Source organism: Rhinolophus ferrumequinum, chromosome 8, assembly GCF_004115265.2.
Source record: "Rhinolophus ferrumequinum isolate MPI-CBG mRhiFer1 chromosome 8, mRhiFer1_v1.p, whole genome shotgun sequence".
Classification (NCBI taxonomy): domain Eukaryota; kingdom Metazoa; phylum Chordata; class Mammalia; order Chiroptera; family Rhinolophidae; genus Rhinolophus; species Rhinolophus ferrumequinum.
Genome location: NC_046291.1, coordinates 43,649,440 through 43,669,808, shown reverse-complemented (window position 1 = coordinate 43,669,808; position 20,369 = coordinate 43,649,440). Strand labels below are relative to the sequence as shown.

Genomic DNA, 20,369 nt, shown 5'->3' with positions numbered 1-20,369 from the left:
GAATTTACTTCCTAAATGAGATGCTGTATTCATTTTTTCATTGCTACTATAACAAATTATCACAAATTTAGTGGCTTAAAACAACTCAGCTTTATTCTTTTATAGTTCTAGGAGTCAGAAGCCCAAAATCAATTTTATTGGGCTAAAGTCAAAGGTAGTGTTGGTAGGGTGGGTTCATTCTGGAGGCTCTGGGAAGAATTCTTTCCGCCTCCCACCCCCAGCTTCTAGCAGCTACCTGTATTCTTTGGCTTGTGGCCACTTCTTTCATCTCTAAAGTGTATCACTCTGATCTCTGTTTCCATCATCAGATCACCTGTCTGTAGCAAAATCTCCCTTCCTCTCTTGTGAGGACACTAGGGTATATATGGGGGGCCCACCAGAATAATCTTCCCATCTGAACATCCTTAATCACATATGCAAAGTCCCTTTTGACGTACAAGGTAAGGTTCCAGGGATTAAGGATCTGGGGATGAGATTCCAGGGATTAAGATGTAGTCATTTTGGAGGGCCATTGCTTTGGCCATATATGATTATATTGCTAATTCTTGATTTTCAGTTTTTAGTATTGCTCTATTTAAGATAATTGAAGATATTATCTCCCCCACATTATCTGAATATAATTATATCAAACTTTATTCCTTTGTCAGTGTTTATATTATTATGACTATATAAGCACTGTCAGTGCTGAACCAAGTAGCATATTATAATGTATCCTTTTTGTAAAATTTTAATTTTTCTTTAGTTAATAAGTGTTCCTTTTTTCCCATTTGTCAAATTTTCTATGTGTCACTTGTTTCTTTTATTTTAAGCAAATGTTCTGTTGCTATGATATGCATCTATCTTTTGTTTTTTAAATGCTCAAACATAATTTCAAAACAATTTTTGTTTGTTTATTTTAAACTGAGAATATCTTTTAGTCTCTCTGGCTGTTTCCTATTACAGCTATCATCCTGGGACTTGCCTTAGCAAGTTTCTAGAGTTGATGTATTTTTCCAAGATAACATGTTTTCTTATTTCCTCATTCTGGTGAAGAAATATGTTTGAGTACCTTTCTAAGAAGGCTTCACTTCAGGGAAGTGAAATTTAAGACCTCATGTCCGAAATGCTTTTTTTCTGTCTTTCGACTGGATTGCTAGCTTGGCCGGGGATAGTATTTTACATCAGAATTTTGGAGGCATCATTCCATTGTCTCCTAGCTTCTAGTGTTCTGTGGAAGTTATTTGCGGTGATGATTCCTGAGTCTTTGTATGCGGCCTGGTTTTGAAAATTTTAAGATGCCTCTATGGTTAGTGTTCTCAATTCCATAAGTGTGCCTTGGTGTGGGACTTTTTAATTTGTTTTGCTGGGGAATTAATTGATGGATCCTTTAAATCAAGACATCTTTAGTTCTGGGAAACTTCCGTATATGTATTTATTTGGTAATTGCTCTTGCTCTTTTTTTTGTTGTTTGTTCCCTCTTTCAGGAATTCCTTCTGATGGTGAGTGAGCACTGTAGACTTTTCTACTTTTTCTTCCTTACGTTCTTTTATATGTATATTCTATTTTCTGAGAGTTATCCTCAATCTCAGCTTCCAACTCATATAATAATTTTTCTATTCCGTCATTTTAATTTCCAGGAATCTTTTTTGTTGTTGATGTTTTCTGAATATACTTAAAAATGTAGCATCCTGTTCTTGTTTCATGGGTATAATATCTTACCAGTGAGATTAATGTTTGTTTTTTATTTTTTATTCCTGCTCATATTGTCTGTTTTCTTCTAGTTCTTTCTTTTTCTTTCTACCTCTTCTGTCTTTCTTGGTGGAGGGATATTTACTGAATGAGGCACTACAAAGCTACTTGGAATCTGTGCATGTGTGTGCATCAATATTGGCAGTAAGGGGAAAATTGGTGGCGAGAAGCTATTTGTCTCTTACCGGGCTTCACTGTAAGGGAATTGGGCAGTTAGCTAGATTTTTGTAGGGAAAAATCTGATTTTAGCATATGTAGGTCTTTTTTCTTTCAATTATTCCCAAAGAAGAATTTGTTAATAGCCTTACCGTCTAAGCTGGTATTCTTCATATAGAATGGGAGAAGTCTCCTTTTCAAGACGCAGATTTTCGCTTAATCACTCTCCTTACAGTTATTCTCCACTGTGATTGGACTCATTGACTCCTGAGCCATTTGGATTCCTTTTCCTCAGAGAATACTAAGTCGTTGGTCTCTTGGGTGTGGAATGGCTGAGTGACAGTCATCTGGCTGCCTAAGATGTGGAGGGGCCTGCCATTTCATCCTTTATTACACCCACTTTAAACTAGTCTTTCTTGATTTCAGTCAGCAGCCTCTTCTACACCTTTCATAGTTGCTGTGGTCTCCAAAACCTGAGGCTTTCTAGGATGACTGTCATTGGGTGTTTGAAGGCATTAGAGATGAAATAAGTGTTTACTTATTACCATGTTTTATTGGATGTTGTTGTGTCCATTGTTCAATATGACTTTTGGGTACAATCAGATTGTTAAACTGAAAAGTCAAAGGAAACAGTCCCCACAAGATTACCCTCACTTCAGATGCCAGCTGCAAGTTTCGGGGTACCCAGAGCTGCTCTCACTTATGGCCTACAGGCTATAAATTCAGGGTTCCCAAACCCACCCTAAAGTTTGGTAATTTACTGGAAAGACTCAGAACCCCCTGAAAGTGCTATACATATGGTTACAGTTTTATTACTGCAAAAGGATACAAATAAGAGCCGAAGAAACATGCATAGGGCAAAATCTGGAAGGGTTTGAAACACAAAGCTTCCATGATATATCACCCTCATGACATTGCTATATGGCACTACACAGAGTATTGACAATGGGGAAGCTCACTGGAGCCTCTATGTCCAGAGTTTTTATTGGGGTTTCATTATGTAAATATGAACAAATCGTTGATCAAGTGGCTAAACTCACTCTCTAGATGCCTCCTTTGCCCAGAGGTGGGCTGATATCACGTGGCTCCAAGTTCCATTCTTTTTATCATATGGTTGCTCTTTATGGTGAGACTTGTCCCCACCATGAGTCATAAACTATTAGTTTGTTAACATAAACTATCTAGTGCACTTGAGGGCCTACCATGAATAACAAAAATACTCCTATTGCTAGGGAAATTCCTAGGGGTTAGAGATTCCCTCCCAGGAACCTGACAAAGGCCAGACTTCTCTTTGGGCTGAGGCCAAATTCTTTGTTATACATTGTGCTACTTCGTTTAGTGGTAAGAAGGTAACCGCACTGCTGGGAAACTTTTCCCCAAATTTCATATGCCATGTATCTGTTTAAAATTTACCACTCTTTGTATCTCTTGTTTTCATTTAGGCCAGTGGTCTATTTTGAAATAATTGAATCTGTTTGTTAATTGAGGATGTTTTCATAAAGAGTAATAAGATCTTTTGCCCTCCACTGTGATCTGATCTTGTGAAGAGTTTGAATTGTGATTTACCAAGGGAGACACATTAGAGTCCAATTTGATGTGGTTTTGATAGGTATATTTTATTTTCATCTTATAAAGTATAGCATGTGGGTACCAGAAGTCTGATTGAAAGGGAAGTAGAATCAGTGGAGCAATTAAACATTAACAAGGTGGGGGGCAATTATGCTAAATTTATGTAAATAGTTTTAGATTATGTATAAGTAATTATGTTTTTCAGAGTAGTTGACAGGGCAAAAATTAGATTGCTTATTCGTTTGAGACTTAATTTTGATTTGTTTTATTTTTAAAGGTCATAATGGTTGTCTCATTTTGAGCCTTCATTTAATTTCTCGCTTGAAGGTTATTGCATGATATAACATAACTAAGTTTTACCTTCTTAATGTTAATACAGAACATAAAAAAATTTGAATTGGCTTCAGATTTTATACTAAAATGCCTTTTACTATTGTTTGTGTATTAAAGGCATATCTTTGTAGTAAGAACTAAATTTATTTGAATATCTTTTGTGTGTGTCTGCTTATTTCCTAACGAGATAGTTGATAAATTAGTTGACAAGCAGACACTTGTCAAAATGGAGTGTTTCATTTTAAATCACCCACATTTTAGAAATGTGTTGTACCAATTATTTAAATGCATCTGTGAGGATGAGGGAAAAAAATTGTTAAACGTGTTACAGCATGGATGCAGTTTGACGTTCATTTCAGTGATTTACTTTGTATTCTGTTTTTCATCAAACATGAACTCAGTTTTAAAAGTCAGATAAATCTATAGGACTGAGCTATGTAGTATACTGGGATCTATTTCCTTTATGTATACCTTTGTTTTCTCTAGAGCTAATTAATGATTTGCATGTCAGCATTTGATTGCTTTTCAAAAAATATTTGAATATACGTTTCTCAAGCTTTCTGGCTGCTAAATTGTTTTTTAACTTGTTAACTTGATTGAAATAAGCAGTCATTCTTGAGCATCTTGTTTTCTAGTTGGGTCTAGGATAGTATTTTGAATTAAATAGATTAATTAAAGTCTAATAGATCTGAGGTTATCTGAAACATTTTTTTCTGAAGGAAAGGCTACATAAATAGGTTAAATTAGATTAATTGTGGTTTCTAAATTTGAGTCCAAATGAAATAAAGGGATTCAAGTTGTATGGCATGCTTAAAGAGTTAAGAATTTTGACATCCTAAGGTCACCATATATATTTTTTTCTCTTTAGTCAGAATCATATTGTTGCATTGTAGTTTTTACTTAATTGAATCTTTTAACTTTTGATTCTGTTGAAGGTGTAGTTTTGGTTTGGTACTGTTTGGAAATAAGAGGTGTTCATCATTCCTAGAAGTCCTTTAGACTTGACTCTGAATATATTTGTGGTGTTAATGCAAAAGAATAATTGTACCAAGTGCATCATTTATATTAAAGTTATACATTGTTAACACAGTTAAGTTTTTTGAGTTCTTGTCAACTGCTGCATTTGATTCTTGGAATTATAGGTAAGTCTTGTGTTACAGGTTAATGTATGGATATAACTAAGGGAAACTAACGTTTATTTATTACAGGTTTATTGAGATAAAATTGACATAAAACATTGTAAGTTTAAGGTACACAATTTGTTGACATGATGCATTCATATCTTACAAACTGATCACAAACACTAACACCTAATTATCATTTCTTTTTGTGGTAAGAACATTTAAGATTTACTCTATTATATATAATGTAGTACAGTGTTATTAATGATAATACCATGCTGTGCTTTAGATCCCCAGAACTTACTCCAGAACTTACTCATCCTATATACTTTTTTTAAGATTTTATTGGGGAAGGGGAACAGGACTTTATTGGGGAACAGTGTGTACTTCTAGGACTTTTTTCCAAGTCAAGTTGTTGTCCTTTCAATCTTAGTTGTGGAGGGTGCCATTCAGCTTCAAGTTGTCTTTTCAGTCTTAGTTGTGGAGGGCGCAGCTCAGCTCCAGGTCCAGTTGCTGTTGCTAGTTGGCGCAGCCCATCATCCCTTGTGGGAGTCGAACCGGCAACCTTATGGTTGAGAGGATGCATCCAGGAGCTCGGAGGCAGCTCAGCTCAAGGTGCTGTGTTCAATCTTAGTTTCAAGGGGCACAGCCCACCATCCCTTGCCGGACTCGAGGAATTGAACCGGGAACCTTGTGGTTGAGAGCCCACTGGCACATGTGGGAATCGAACCGGCAGACTTCGGAGTTAGGAGCATGGAGCTCTAACCGCCTGAGCCACCAGGCCGGCCCCTGAAGTTTGTATACTTTCACCAACATCTCCTCATATCCCCAGTCCCTGGTAAGCACGACTCTGTTCCTATGAGTTTGGCTTTTTTTATGTTTCACATATAAGTGAGATATTATAGTAATTGTCTTTCTCTGACTATTCACTTAACATCATGAACATCCTGCCCTCAAGGTCCATCCATAATTGTTGCAAATGACAAGATTTCCTTCGTTCTCAAGGCTGAATAATACCCATTGTAGATAGCTACCACATCATCTTTATACATTCATTTATTGATGGACACGTAGATTGTTTCCGTATCTTGGTTATAATGAATAATGCTGTAATGAACATGGGAATGCTGATATCTCTTGAGATCCTGTTTTCATTTTCTTTGGATATATACCCAGAACTGGGATTGCTGGATCATAGTGGTAGTTCTATTTTTAATTTTTTGAGCAACTGTCATATTGTTTTCTGTAGTGGCTGTACAAATTGCTATTCCCACCAACAGTGCACAAGGATTGTTTTTTCTCCAAATCCTCACCAACACTGTCTTTCTGATGATAACCATTCTAAAAGGTTGGGGTGATATATCATTGTGGTTATAATTTGCATTTCCCTGATGATTAGTGATGTTGAGCACCTTTTTTTGTACCTGTTGGCCATTTGTATATCTTTTCTGGAAAAAATGGCTATTCAGTTCCTCTGAAAGATAGTCTATTTTTTTTAACCAGATTGTTTGTTTTCTTTATGATTGTATGAATTCCTTACATATTTGGGATATTAACCCCTATCATGTGTGGTTTGCAACTATTTTCTTCCATTCCAGAGGTTGTTTTTTCATCTTAATGGTCTTGTAGATGGCTTTCAGAAGTATGGACATTTTAGTATTAATTCTTCTGATCCATGAACACATGGTATCTTTCCATTTGCTTGTGTCTTCAGTTTCTTTCATCCGAGTATTGTGGTTTCAGTGTACAAATCTTGCACCTCCTTGGTTAAATTTGTTTTATTGTTTTTTTGTTTGTTTGTTTGTTTTAAGGAGGGCATGGCTCACAGTGGCCCATGTGGGGATGAACCGGCAACCTTGGTGTTATCAGCACCACGCTCTAACTAACTGATCTAACCGGTCACCCATTTTATTATTTTTGATGGTATTGTAAATAGGATTTTTTTCTTTATTTCTTTTTAAGATACTTCATTATTAGTATATTAGGATTTTCTGTATATAGGATCATATCATGTACAAACAAAGATAAGTACACTTCTTTGCAATTTGGATGCCTTTTATTTCCTTTTCTTGTATGATTGGCTTGGCTAGGAGCAATAGGAGTGTTAAGTGGACACCATTTTCTTTTTTCTGATCTTAGAGGAAAAGCTTTCAACCCTTTCTCCATTGAGTATGATGTTATATGTGGGCTTGTTGTATATGGCTTTTATTATGTTGAGGTATATTCCTTCTGTATCCAATTTGTTGAACACTTTTGTCGTGAAAGGATGTTATATTTTGTCAAATGCTTTCTCTTTGTCTATCGAGATGATCATGTGATTTTTATCTTCCAGTCTGTAAATGTGGTGTCACATTTATTGATTTGAGTATGTTGAACCAGTCTTGCATTCCAACGATAAATGCTGCTTGGTCATCATATGTGATCATCTTAATGTATTGTTGAGAGACTTTTTGCATCTGTATTTATCAGGAATGTTGGTCTGTAGCTTCCTCTTGTAGTTTCCTTATTTGGCTTTTGTATCAGGGTAATGCTGGCTTCGTAAAAAGGAAACTAACATTTATTGAACCTTTTAAACAGGCTCTCAGTTAATCTTCAACTATGTTGGATAGGCATTTTATATACATTTGTGCTTTGTGTTCCTCATATGTAAAATGGATATGGCAGTTATTTCTCATAGAATTGCATTTAGGATTAAATATGAATACTGTAGTCGTCCCTATTCTCTGTTTTGCTTTCTGCAGTTTCGGTTACCTACAGTCCAAATATACATGGTCCAAAAATACTAAATGGAAAATTCTAGAACTAATTCATGTGTTTTAAATTGCATGTTGTTTTGAGTAGTATGATGAAATCTCAGCCATTCCATTGCATTGTGTTCGGGATGCGAATCATCCCTTTGTCCAGTGTATCCATGCTGTATATGCTACCCATTTGTTAGTCACTTAGTAGCCTTCTGGATTATCAGACTGAATGTCATGGTAACCACAGTACTTGTGTTCAAGTAACTCTTATTTTACTTAATAATGGCCCATACGAGCAAGACTAGTGATGGTGGCAATTCAGGTATACCAAACAGAAGCCGTAAAGTACTTTTTAAATGGAAGGATGAGTATAGTACAAAAAGGTATTTTGAGAGAGATGTCATTCATATAACTTTTAATACAATATATTGTTATAATTGTTCTACCATTATTAGTTGTTGTTGACCTCTTACTGTGTCTAATTTATAAATTGAACTTTATCATAGGTATGTATCTATAGGAACAGATACTAGGGGTTGCAAAACAATGTATACAAAATGGACACTTTGGTCAGTGTTGCTCAAGCAGTAGTTCGCCATAATCATAAGTGTCTGAACGTTAATGATAACCACTGAGCACCTCTTGTAATTGCAGAAGTCAAATGTGACTTGTGTTCATGTTTTGTTATCAGTTATCAATATTGAGTTTTGTTATCAATATTGAGTATTACAATTTTAATACAGTTTTCCTTTCTTAAAATGTTTTTGGCATCCTCTGTATATAGTCATGTGTTGCTTAACAACAGGGATACATTCTGAGAAGTATGTTAGGTGATTTTGTTGTGCAAACATGGTAGAATAGAAACACAGATGGTGTATCCCACTACAGACCTAGGGTATATGATACAGCCTCTTGCTCCAAGACTACAAACCAGTACAGCATGTTACTGTACTAAATACTGTAGGCAGTTGTAACACAGTGGCGTTTGTCTATCTAAACATAACTAAACATAGAAAAGATACAGTAAAAATATGTTACAAAAGATAAAAAAAAATGATACACTTGTGTATGGCATTCACCATGAATGGAGCTTGTAGCATGGGGACGTGTCTGGGTGAGTCAGTGAGTGAGTGGGGAGTGAACATGAAGGCCCAGGACGTTACTGTTCACTGCTATAAACTTTATAACCATTGCACACCAGCACCACCACAGTCACTTAAGTTCTAATGTGTTGTCCTACAATGTACGACAGCTGTGACATCACTAGGCAATAGGAATTTTGGAGCTCCATTATCTTCTGGGATCACCGTCATATATGCAATCTTGTTGGCTGAAACGTCGTGTGGTACATGGCTGTAGTATGTCCAGGGCTCAGTGCTAGCCATGATTTTAGGCATCCACTGTGCGGCTCTTGGAACGTATCCCCTGAGGATAAGGGGGACTACTGTATAAGTACTCGTATATGCTGACAGTCGTCATTAATGTTTTTATTTTTGTTGTAATATTTGGGAAGTGAGGCTCAATAACTTGCTTTAGTTATGACCGTAGTAGAACTGCAATGTGAACTGACTACAAAGCATATCACCCTTCTCACTACCTGATTCTCTTTACCAAGGTGAATAATTGGCCCAGGGCTAGTGTTGCTATCTGCCATCCAATCCAACCCAGTCTGGACTCCTAACACAATTACATGTTGCCTTCCAAAAAGCAAGATGCTGTGCTGCCTTCCCGTCCCTTATATAGTAAAGACATTTGCATTTTTCAGTAATTCAGCAGCAGTTAGAACATGAGGATCTAGAAAAAAGTAATAATCTCTGAAAATAAGTTATTGAGGGTGGGTTAGTGTTTTGTTTTTAGTTTTCTTTGACCTTTCGAGTGTTAGAATTTTATCTTGAGAGTAACCTGACTCTCCAGTCCATTTTTTGTTCTAGGTTAATAATGTATTACTGTGAGTCATGTGTTAAGAGAACAACTTTTGCTTTTGTTCTGAGGAAATCATTCTATATGTATTAACAGAAAATTAAAACTCAGTTGTAACCCTTTTTGTATCTCAGCTTTGGATTTGAATAGTAGCTTTATTATTCATTTCCTAATAGCCTTGGTCTCTGTAAATTCTTGTGTTAGTCATGCATTTATTTATAAGGCATATAGGAGGTACTGGACACAAGATCATTATTTACCAAAATATGTGTTTTATTGAGGATAAAATGTGGTTAAGTAGACTATAGGAACTTTTGAGTTGAATGTAGTTACAAATATTTCTTTATTGGAAAACCTTTGAGAGTTTTTTATGTGCATTGTAAGTCTCCCATCAGGACAGTATAATATATGGCCTTTCATAAAACTTTTACCACAGTACCTTCCCCCCCACCCTGTAGCATATCTTTTTTTATTTCTTAAGAATATACTTTAACAAATCCATTTGACTATAAACACTTTGGAACGACTTAGGGTGATTTTCAACTCAGTTGGGAATTCAGAAAAAAATGACAAGACAGCAGGTAGCAGGTATTATAGTTAGAAGATGTTGAGCAGAGAGCCTTCAGAAAATTAGTAAAGATGGAGTGTGAATCATGTGCAAGGTCCTATAGAACAGCTGTTCTTAAAAATTGAAGACCTGAGAGCTTTGGGAGTACAGCTATTGATACTTATTGCATTAGAAATTAAAATTGAGGACATTTTAAAGTATGTATTAATTCATTTAAAAATAGTTTCATGTAAACATAAGTAACGCTTTTTAAAGTAAAAACTAACTTTTCTACAAGATTTTCATGAGAAGAGTGACATTGTTTTATGGTTTTCAAATCTTACTGTCTGGCTTAAAATACAGCTGAATTCTCATATCTGCTTCTGTATTCAACCTGAACTGATTGAATCACATCAAATAGCCTCTGGAAAAGTCCAGTGTACCCTCATGAGTGAGTGAGAATGAAAAAGGCAAGTAAAACCTTAAACGATTAAGAAAATAATTTTGATTTGGCTTAGCCCATGAGAATGGGCTTGGGGAGCTATAGGCCAGACATGTACAACTGCTGCTGTAGTGATTACAGGTGTAACTAGATTACTGACTAAGAGCAATTTCAACTTCCTCTCTGGGTGTTATTTAACATCACCCTGTTTCCTAATTTGCTAAATGGAGCTACTAATAGGATCTACGGTGTAAGGTTGTTAGAATTAAATAAAATTATACCTGTAAAGAATGGTGTTATAAGTACTCAGTAAAATGCTACTGTTCATTATCATTTCAAAATTTCAGTGCTGTTACCTCGTCCTTGCTCACAAGTTACCATTGGCTTTCCAACTCATTTCAGGTAAAAGCCAGTCTTGACAGTGGCTTGCAGAGTTTTTTCATGGTCTGACATATTGGTACCTCTGTGCTCATATACTTGTCCTGACCTCAAAACTCTCTCCTCACTGGACAAATACTGGCCTTCCTGCTGTTCATCAAACACCGGGCATGTCCTTTCTCAGGGCCCTTATACTTGCTATTTTCTCCACCTGATATTCACATCTGCAGATATTGTCATGGCTTGCCTCCCATCTCCTTCAGGTTTTTGTTTTAGTGGCACTTCAGTGAAATTGTTTTTATTAAACCCTTTCACATATATACATATTCCTTATCTCCCTTCTCTGTTTCATTGTTTTTCTGTAGGGTTTTCGGTTTCCTTACATACTGGGTATTTACTTATTTGTCTTTCACTAGAATTTAAGCCCCATTAGAGATATGGTTTTTTTGGTTTTTTTCTTTCTTTTTTTTTTTTTTTAGTCTAACTTGTTCACTACTGTATCTTAGATACCTAGAATGATGTGACTATTTAAGTGCTGAAAAAATATTTCTTTATGAGAAAATCATTGCTACTACTACAAAGACCAAAGAAAAATTTCTCTGCTGCTCAGAAGTGTGTGGTCTTGATAAGACAGTGCCTCTGAGATAATTGACCATGTAAAGCGTTTAGCTTGGCATGTTGGACATGAAGAAATACTCATTATTGAAGGGTATTGAAAGTTGTTGAAGGTTAAGAAAAGAAAGGACAGAATCAGACACTTAAGATAGAAATGACCTGAAAAAAATAAAACTGCATTCACATCTTAGGAGTTAGGGTAGAGACCGTTTAGTGGCCGACTAGAAAAAGAAGGGTAGAACTATATTGTGGGGGCCAGGGCATTTGGATTTTGTTCTGTGGGTAATGAGCAGTTACTGAATATTTTTAAGGCAGAGGTGCCATGATGCAAGTGGTAGGTTTGGGAGATTAATCCAACAGAAGTCTTTGAGGTGGACTGGAGATCTTCTGGTGTAGGCTTAACTGGAAATTAATAAAACATTTGCAAAATCATTAGTTATGCTCAATTATCAATGACTTCTTAAATTGTATGGTAGTATAAAATTATCATTTGATTACAGTTGTGTATTTTAAAGCTATTTATGCAATTGCCAACTTTTAATACTTTTTCATTTAAAACTAAAAGCTTCGATTAAAAATTAACCAAGATTTTTATATTGGTAACTAACTTACTAAATATACTAATATAGGACAAAGTATGTTTAGTCCCGCAAACATTGGTCAACCACGAAAGACAACGTTATCTCCTGCCCAGTTGGATCCTTTTTATACTCAAGGAGATTCTCTGACTTCTGAAGATCACCTCGATGATACATGGGTGACTGTGTTCGGGTAAGGATTCTGGATCATTTACCATTAAAAGAAAATAACCCTCCTTAGCATTTTTAATGAATATTATCAAACATATACAAAATTAAAAGAATTGCACAGTAAACAGCCGTATACCTACCACCTATGTTCCACACATAATATTTGCTACATTTATTATATCTTCCATTCATCTTTTTTGTTGTTGGTATAATTCAGAGTAAATTGCAGATATCAGTACAGATCACTCTGACACTTCAACATGCATATTACTAACTAGTGTTAAATATTTGTTTGTAGTTTTTTCATCATCTGTCTGTCTGCCTTTTCTCAGATTTTTTTCTCTTCAGAATATTTGCTGGATATTGAAACAGTTGCCTGTTTAGACTTAGGAAACTCCTTTTTCTCTTTCTAGTTAGTGACTGTTCCTCTGCTTATAGTAGACTTAACCAGTTTGGAACTAACAAATTGAATTTCATTTGTGTATGTGTACTATGTCACTATATATATATATCTGTATATTTTTTTTCTAGTCACAGAATATTAATTATTAATAGAAATTGTGCATGACAGGCCTAGATGTATTTTGAATAGATTTTTAGATCTAAAAAGTACTTTAAAGCATCTTAGAGATACTGCATTTTTACAGATGAGGAAACAGGTATAGACAGATTTATTTAGAGGTTTACATATAGTTGTTAGTAAAGCTTCAGCAAAAACTCAGGTGTTCTTAGGTTTCAAGCTCTTATTTGTATTGTACTATGTAAGATTTGTTTCTGAAAGTGTTATATGTCATACTGATATTGGACCTAACTATATTTAGTTTGGGAGTAAAAAAGTATCATAAATATAAGAATAAAAATATAAGAACGAGCTCCTTGAAGGAAGAACAATGCACAGTAAATGTAGTGGGCTTTATATAAGTCAGTGTATTTAAAAGTTAAAAATTCAAAAGAATATACAGTGGAAAGTTTTCCTTCCTGTTTTTTCCCCCAGCTACAATTTTTCTCCCCTTTAAAGCAATAATTGCCACCTACTTTTTGTGTAATCTTTCAGACAGATTCTATGTGTTTGTTACTGATTGTGTTTAGGTAAAAAGTAGGATCATTACTTTCTCTTGTTTTGCAGAAAGCCCACAGTCAGCCCTTTATCCATGGCAATTGGTCTGGCTACTCGTGTGTGTGTGTGTGTGTGTGTGTGTGTGTGTGTGTGTAAATGTTTTGTTTCCTCTCATGAATGGCTGTATGTTTTTGAATTTGGATGTCCGTTCCTGTCTGTTTTTTAGGATCAGTAGTAATGATGTCACTTTTAAGATTCCTTAGGAATTGACTAAATTACTTGAAGTACTTCTGCTAGTCCTTTTCTTCATTTTTAAGACATACACATTCCCAGCTATTTATTTTCTGTTGGTTTTATGTTTTTGTAACCCTCTGTATAAATTTAATTGCAAGAACTGAGACATTTTCTTCTCAGGAATACAGTATTTCAATAATTTATAGGAAAGTATATCTAAAATACATTGTATATGTTCTTTCTTTGATAATTTAACTTTTCCTGCTGACTCAGCATCGTTATGAGAAACCATTCATTGTTTTAGGGTGATTCTTTTAGAGGGTATTGGAATGTTTCTATTCAAAGTGGTCCTGAGTCTTAGAATTATGTTTTATTTCTCGAGTATGTCCTTTACTTGTAACCATTATTTCTCCCCTTCATTTATATTTTCTTTAGCTCTGCTTTGTTAGGCACCCTGCCTCTTTTGTTGTTTCTTTGGGGTTAAAAATTTTATATTCAAGCTTATATAACATAAAATAAAATTCCAGTCTTGAATGCAGTGAGTAGTTTACTCGCATAGATTTTAATTTGCAGAGTTTCTCATTTATTTTTGTGACTTAGATTTTTGTTTTTTAAGCGTTGTAATCTAAGCTTTCGACTGAAGTCACTGGTTAAGGGAACTCTGTAGATTTTCAAATTGAAAATGGATTTATTGATTTGACTATATAAATATTAATGACTTGTAAAATATTCAAACCATGTAGAACTTTATAAAGAAGAAAGTAAGTTACTTAGAATTTTCCCGTACAGAATATATGGCTATTAAAATATATATATATATTTTTTCCCCTTTCTTCCGCCTCCCCACCCCCCTCCGGTTTAAGCCGTTGTTTCTCAGTCTAGTTGTGTAGGACACAGCTCCCTGGCCCATGCTGGTATTATGAGCCTTGCGCTCTCCCTGGTTGAGGCAGTCGGTTGCCAGCTCACAGCAGCTCACGGCAGCTCACGGCCGCTCACTCTGGCTGCCGGCTGCTCACGCTGGCTGCCGGCGACCTTGGCGTTAGGAGTCCGGCGCTCCAACCACCTGAGCCACCGGGCCGGCCCAGCTATTAAAATACTGGTAACCATCCTTTTAAGTGTTTCTATACCATTGACATTGGTACTGACTTTAATTTTTTTTTAGGGCTAAATTTATGAATTTTCAGATGATGCTTAATGTATGATGATATGACTATATAATTTAAAATTCTTTCCCTTTTAATAACTGTAGTATACCTAAATATTTCTCACACACACACACACACACACACATCCTTGCAAAATAATTATACAGAACAGCAACTTCATCGTTCTTTTTTTAAGGGATGTGATAATGGCAGTGAGAGTGGGATTTCAGAGATTTCAGGGGTGGAATCTAGAGATGGAATAGAATGGCTGATTCAAAACTAATTTTAATGTATTTGCTTTTGGGTGATAGACAATGATAGATTTAGCTGGTATAGGGGAAAACAGGATGATCAAGGATCTCCTAGTTTTCTAGATAGTTGGGAGGAATTTATCTTGAGACACTTGTAAGTACGGTAATTTGTATTCATATTTATTGTGGAAGATGACTGGGCAACTCTTTTTTTTCAGGTTTCCTCAAGCATCTGCTTCCTATATATTATTACAATTTGCACAATATGGGAATATCTTAAAACATGTGGTAAGGCTTAATTCTTTTCAATTCCAGGTTTAGCCTGAGGAAAGATAAGCCATGAATTGAGAGAAACTTTGTTGCTGAATTTTGTCTGTATTTCCTTTTTTTAAAAAGTTTTTATAGAATGTGCCCACTGGAGTCTGGAAGTTGCATAGTATTTGTCAAAAAGGGATAAAGAGAGAAAATAAGAAAGAGAGAATGAGAGTTTCAGGCTTCCCCTCACCCCTTTTTGTAATTAGTTTACAGTCTCTTAAAAAAGATTGTACATAATTTTATTCTACCGTTTTCCAATTTGAGCTTGTTTTGTTGCGTATGAAGAAAAAGGGAGAAGTTCTAGACTCATAGAGTTCTTAAGGCTTTATAGTTTATAGAGAGCTTTAAAGAAAATTATCTTACTTTGCACAAGTTATAAATATAAAATAACAATATAAATAACAAAGCATTTTTTCTGTTATTAGAGATTGACTTATTTAACTTCTACACAAAAATCAGGTTAATGAATATAGTTTTAAAAGATTTTATAACAAATGTTGATAAGACCTTTTTACTGGAAACAATTATCTTTTGAGAATTACTTTCAGAGAATATTTGTTACATATTCTTTATATTAGAGAATTGAGAGTCAGATAGAGATTATTGAAATTGTTTAGTGAGATTTTTGTTGAATCCTAGTATCTAGCTTTTTACAGGGCATCAAATAAAAAGTGGAAGCAGATTTATCTTCATATATTTTTATTTTCTAATGTAATTCATCAAGTTTAGATTTTATATATTTTATATTGTAAGAGACAGCTTTATTCTTTGCAGATGTCTAACACAGGAAATTGGATGCATATTCGTTATCAATCTAAACTGCAGGCCCGGAAAGCCTTAAGCAAAGATGGGAGGATTTTTGGAGAGTCCATCATGATTGGTGTAAAACCATGTATAGATAAAGTAAGTTATTGCTGACGTAAGGAAAATAGCTTAATCTATATGAAGAGCATAAGTCTAAGTTTTGACATTGGTGGTTATGTCACTTTGCTTCACTATGCCTGTTTTTCTTAGTTTGTAAAATGTGATGATGTTATACTTTTTTTATGGAAAGCAAAAGATGTTTAGTCGCAGACTTTAAAATTTAGAAATCATCTATCCTTTTCATTTTACATATAAGGATAAGAGTACAAGAGGCCTTAAGTAACTTATCCAGAGTTGTTAAAAGTGAGGTCTAGATTCTAGATCTCTTAACTTCTAACCCATTCTCTTTCTTGTGCAAAACAATATCAGATTTTTTTAAGTACCTTGAAAGGAATGATGCTATTTCAGAATGAATTATTTCACATGAGGGTTCACTTAAATGGCTGGAGCTTTTTATTTCTATTTTAAGATATTTAAAAATTATATATTTATATGCTTATAAAACAATGCTGAGCACAATTTAAACTTTTCTTTGTGGCTTTAAAATCACGATCGTTATTTTTAGTAAATAAATGTGAACTTCTACCTACCAGGAACTGTAGTTAGTGCTTGCATATACACATTAGTGCACAAAGCAGACATGGCTCCTGTTCTCATAATCTAGGATGGCTGTGTAGTTGTATAATTATTATAATGTGTTGTACCAGATATTTGTAGAGGCTAGATGAGAATTTGGGGTTACTGGATACTATATAGTACTGGACTTTGATTTTTCCCTCTCCCCAGATTTCTCCAAGAATTCTTTTTCTTTCTGGCTGATTTTCCATAGTGTTTGTTAGGAGATTCTTACTCTTGTGAATCTGTAGTTGGCTTGAGGATGTTTGAGATCATTGAAGTTACATTTTTGGCTGAACATTAGATCACACATGCTAGCTAAGAAGCATATATTTTATCAAGTCTAAAATTATTTTAAAAGTTAATTAGATTAAATGAAGTCTTTTAATCAAGTTTTCTTTGTAAGTAGGATATAATATTGGGTAATATGTATTATGTTTATAAACAGAAGTTGTTATATCTTTATTTCTCTAGAGTGTTATGGAAAACAGTGACAGGTGTGCTTTATCATCTTCATCTCTAGCCTTTACACCACCAATCAAAACCTTAGGTACACCAACCCAACCTGGAAGTACTCCTAGGATTTCTACCATGAGACCTCTTGCTACAGCATACAAAGCTTCTACTAGTGACTATCAGGTATTTTAAAAATTGGATATAAAGGATGTACTTTCAAGGCTGAAATGCATGGCATGTTTAACTTTTTCATTGGATTGATTTGTATTTTTATGCCATTAAATATTTCCTACTGAAGTGATAGCCTTGGTGAAACCTATAAACTTTATATTCTTAAATTTCCTATTTTAAAAATTAGAATTTTGGTCAACTGGAAACTTATCTTGAATTTTTAAAAAATTTCTTTGCTATTTTTAAAAACATTTGAGAGTTTTAGTTTTTTAAGGTATATTTGCATATATAAAAAGTTTCTCTTGTGAATGTCTCTGGCATGAGGGAGTATTAAAAAGCCTACTAAGTTGACAACTAAATCTGATGGTATCAAGAACCTCAGGTGGAAGTAGCCTTTGGTTATCAAAAGAAAACATTGACCAGTTCTCATTTTAGAACTTCTCATTTCAAAAAAACTTAAAGGAAAAGTTTATTATATTCATTGAAGAATGGTGAAAGCATTAATGACTATCATTCAGCTATTGTCCCCTAATTAATTAGGCAGGAGTTCTGAACTTGCCCAGCTATAGACATGGGTTCTGAAACAGTAACTAAGAGTTGTGCTGTAGTCCTGCAGGTAGTAACAGTTTAGTCTTTTGACTTACCCTGAAATTTGGAGGTCATTCCAGAACTGTGTTTTTCTCCTTTCGTTTCTTTTTAACCAATATTTTAAAGCCCTCATCTCTTGTAGATTTTGTGTTGTTTTCTCAGTTTCCTAATTTAAGGAGTAGATGTAATTTGCCTTGCCAAAAGAATGAGATTTTACCCTTTTTAACTACATAAGGATGTTCTTTCTAACTAAAGGCATATTTTAATCTTTAAATATACAATTTCGTTCTACAAATGCATTTTAATGTTTGGCTCTTTTAAATCAGCCATTAACTCCAGAATTGACTATGCCACTGAAGAACCCACAATCTAACAATTATGTGTTTTTTTCACTAGGTCATTTCTGACAGACAAACGCCAAAAAAAGATGAAAGTCTTGTATCCAAAGCAATGGAGTACATGTTCGGCTGGTAGTATAATGACAGCTAAGAACTCAACTACAAAGGAGGAAGCTGCTACATTCAAATAGTTGGTGGAGTACTGCCAGTTTTCCTTGGGTTAGTTATATAACCACTCCTGGCAGTATCGCATAGCTATCTCATACTTCCTTTAGAAGCCTTTTTCTTTTAAGGAGACAGCATATTTGTAGCTCACACTTTAAAAGATACGTTTTAAAGAAAGAAAACTTGAAATATGTTTCAAAGAAAGAAAAGTCCCAGAAATTAGGATTTTATGCTTTCTGTGGTAGTGCATGCTTAAGCACAAAAAACTCATCAGCATTGATTACTGTAAATCATATAATTGAGTTTTCAGTGAGGCTGTGTTGTCTTCATCAGTTGGTGGGGTGAATTTCATGAAGGGTAACTTGTACAACTGCTTCTGACAAGACACAAGGATTATAATTAACAATTTGAATTATGGCCTAATATTTTAATTATCCTTGTTTGTATATCTCCTATCATGGATTGTCATCTTTCAGTAGTCTTATGCCAAAACAATCTTTTTAAAAACCTGATAAGTTCTTGATAATAAACTTTATCAATTATATGTATTGAATGTTTTTTGAAAGAGTGATTTATTTTGTTACTACAAAAAGTCCTAAGTGGTTGCCGAAATAGAGAAAATGTGTCATGAACCTCCATATACCTGTAATCCAGCTTTAATAACCATAAATATTTGTTATACTTGTTTCTTCCCTCCCCCTTTTATTTTGTTTAAAGCATATCTCAAATGTGATGCCATTGTAATCTAAATACTTGAGGATATATCAAAAGCCAACATTTCCTTATGTAATTACAGTGTTAGTATCACACCTAACAGAATTAATAATGGTCTCTTAATATCTAACATCCAGTCCATTCAAAAATTTATCAGTTGTCTCAAATGTATTTATGCTTGGTTTATTTGAATTCTATTAAGACTCAGTGTATACGTTTATTTGGTTGTTTGTTTTTGGAGTGTTTTAAAATCTAAATTAATTTCTCCTCCCTTCCCCCTTGTCCAACACACCATGACTTGTTGAAGGAACCATGTGAGTTTCCTGTAGTGTCCCATAGAATGAATTTGGTTGATTGTTTTCTTGTTTATCCCATGTCCTAGAAGTTAGATCTAGAGAGGATTAATTAGATTCTCATTTCATTTTTTTGAGCAAGAATACTTCATATTAGTATGATGCACTTTATACCATATTAAATTAAGAGACATTTAATTCTGATTGTCCCACTTTTAACAATGCTGAGATTGGTCATTGGCACATGGGCAGAAGCCTGACGCCTTCATTGGATAGTTCCCTGTAACCTTTTTACATAATACTTTTAAAAGCATGCATTAATGACACTTGCCTGGCTCAGTTATTTCTTAAGGTTTGCAAAATGATGATTTTCCAAATCTATCATTCCTGTTGCATTTATTTGCTGGAATTCTTTTATATAGAAGAACCTTGAGCCATCCATTAGGGCTATTTGGTTATCATGGAATACATTCATAACCAGAATGGCAGGATAAATATTTAATCCTTTTCCTTCATTAGTTTTCAGAGTAATTTTTGTTGCCCTGGCAACTTCTGTTGGTGTCCTATAAGTTTTAAAAAAAAAATTTTTTCCTTAGGTACCACTATGAACTTAAGACTTTTTTCTTTTAACTCACTGTTTCAATCACTTAGTCGTTATTCTTTTATTCAAATTATCTCCCTTGGCCGGTGAGAACCTCATCAAGTTGGCTCTTGTGTGAAAAGGAGGTTTTTAATTGAAATAATATTTCACCATAGTACATGTATCTAGGTAATCTGCATCTTTCCTTGCTTTTATTACATCCTTATAAATAATAACTAAAATAACACATTGTATGGAAGGTTTTGAAATGATTTTGAAATAAC

General features: G+C 34.5%; 1 protein-coding gene across 1 annotated transcript in view; it reads left to right on the top strand.

Moving 5' to 3' along the window:
• Window positions 1–18,926, top strand: part of NUP35 (nucleoporin 35) — a 33,768-nt gene extending 14,842 nt beyond the window's left edge. Inside the window, 5 exon segments of the mRNA XM_033112208.1 lie at window positions 12,180–12,321; window positions 15,205–15,274; window positions 16,076–16,204; window positions 17,255–17,419; window positions 18,392–18,926. Of these exon segments, the coding sequence (XP_032968099.1) occupies window positions 12,180–12,321; window positions 15,205–15,274; window positions 16,076–16,204; window positions 17,255–17,419; window positions 18,392–18,469 (584 nt within the window). The 3' untranslated portion in view covers window positions 18,470–18,926.
• Window positions 18,927–20,369: the final 1,443 nt, after the last annotated feature.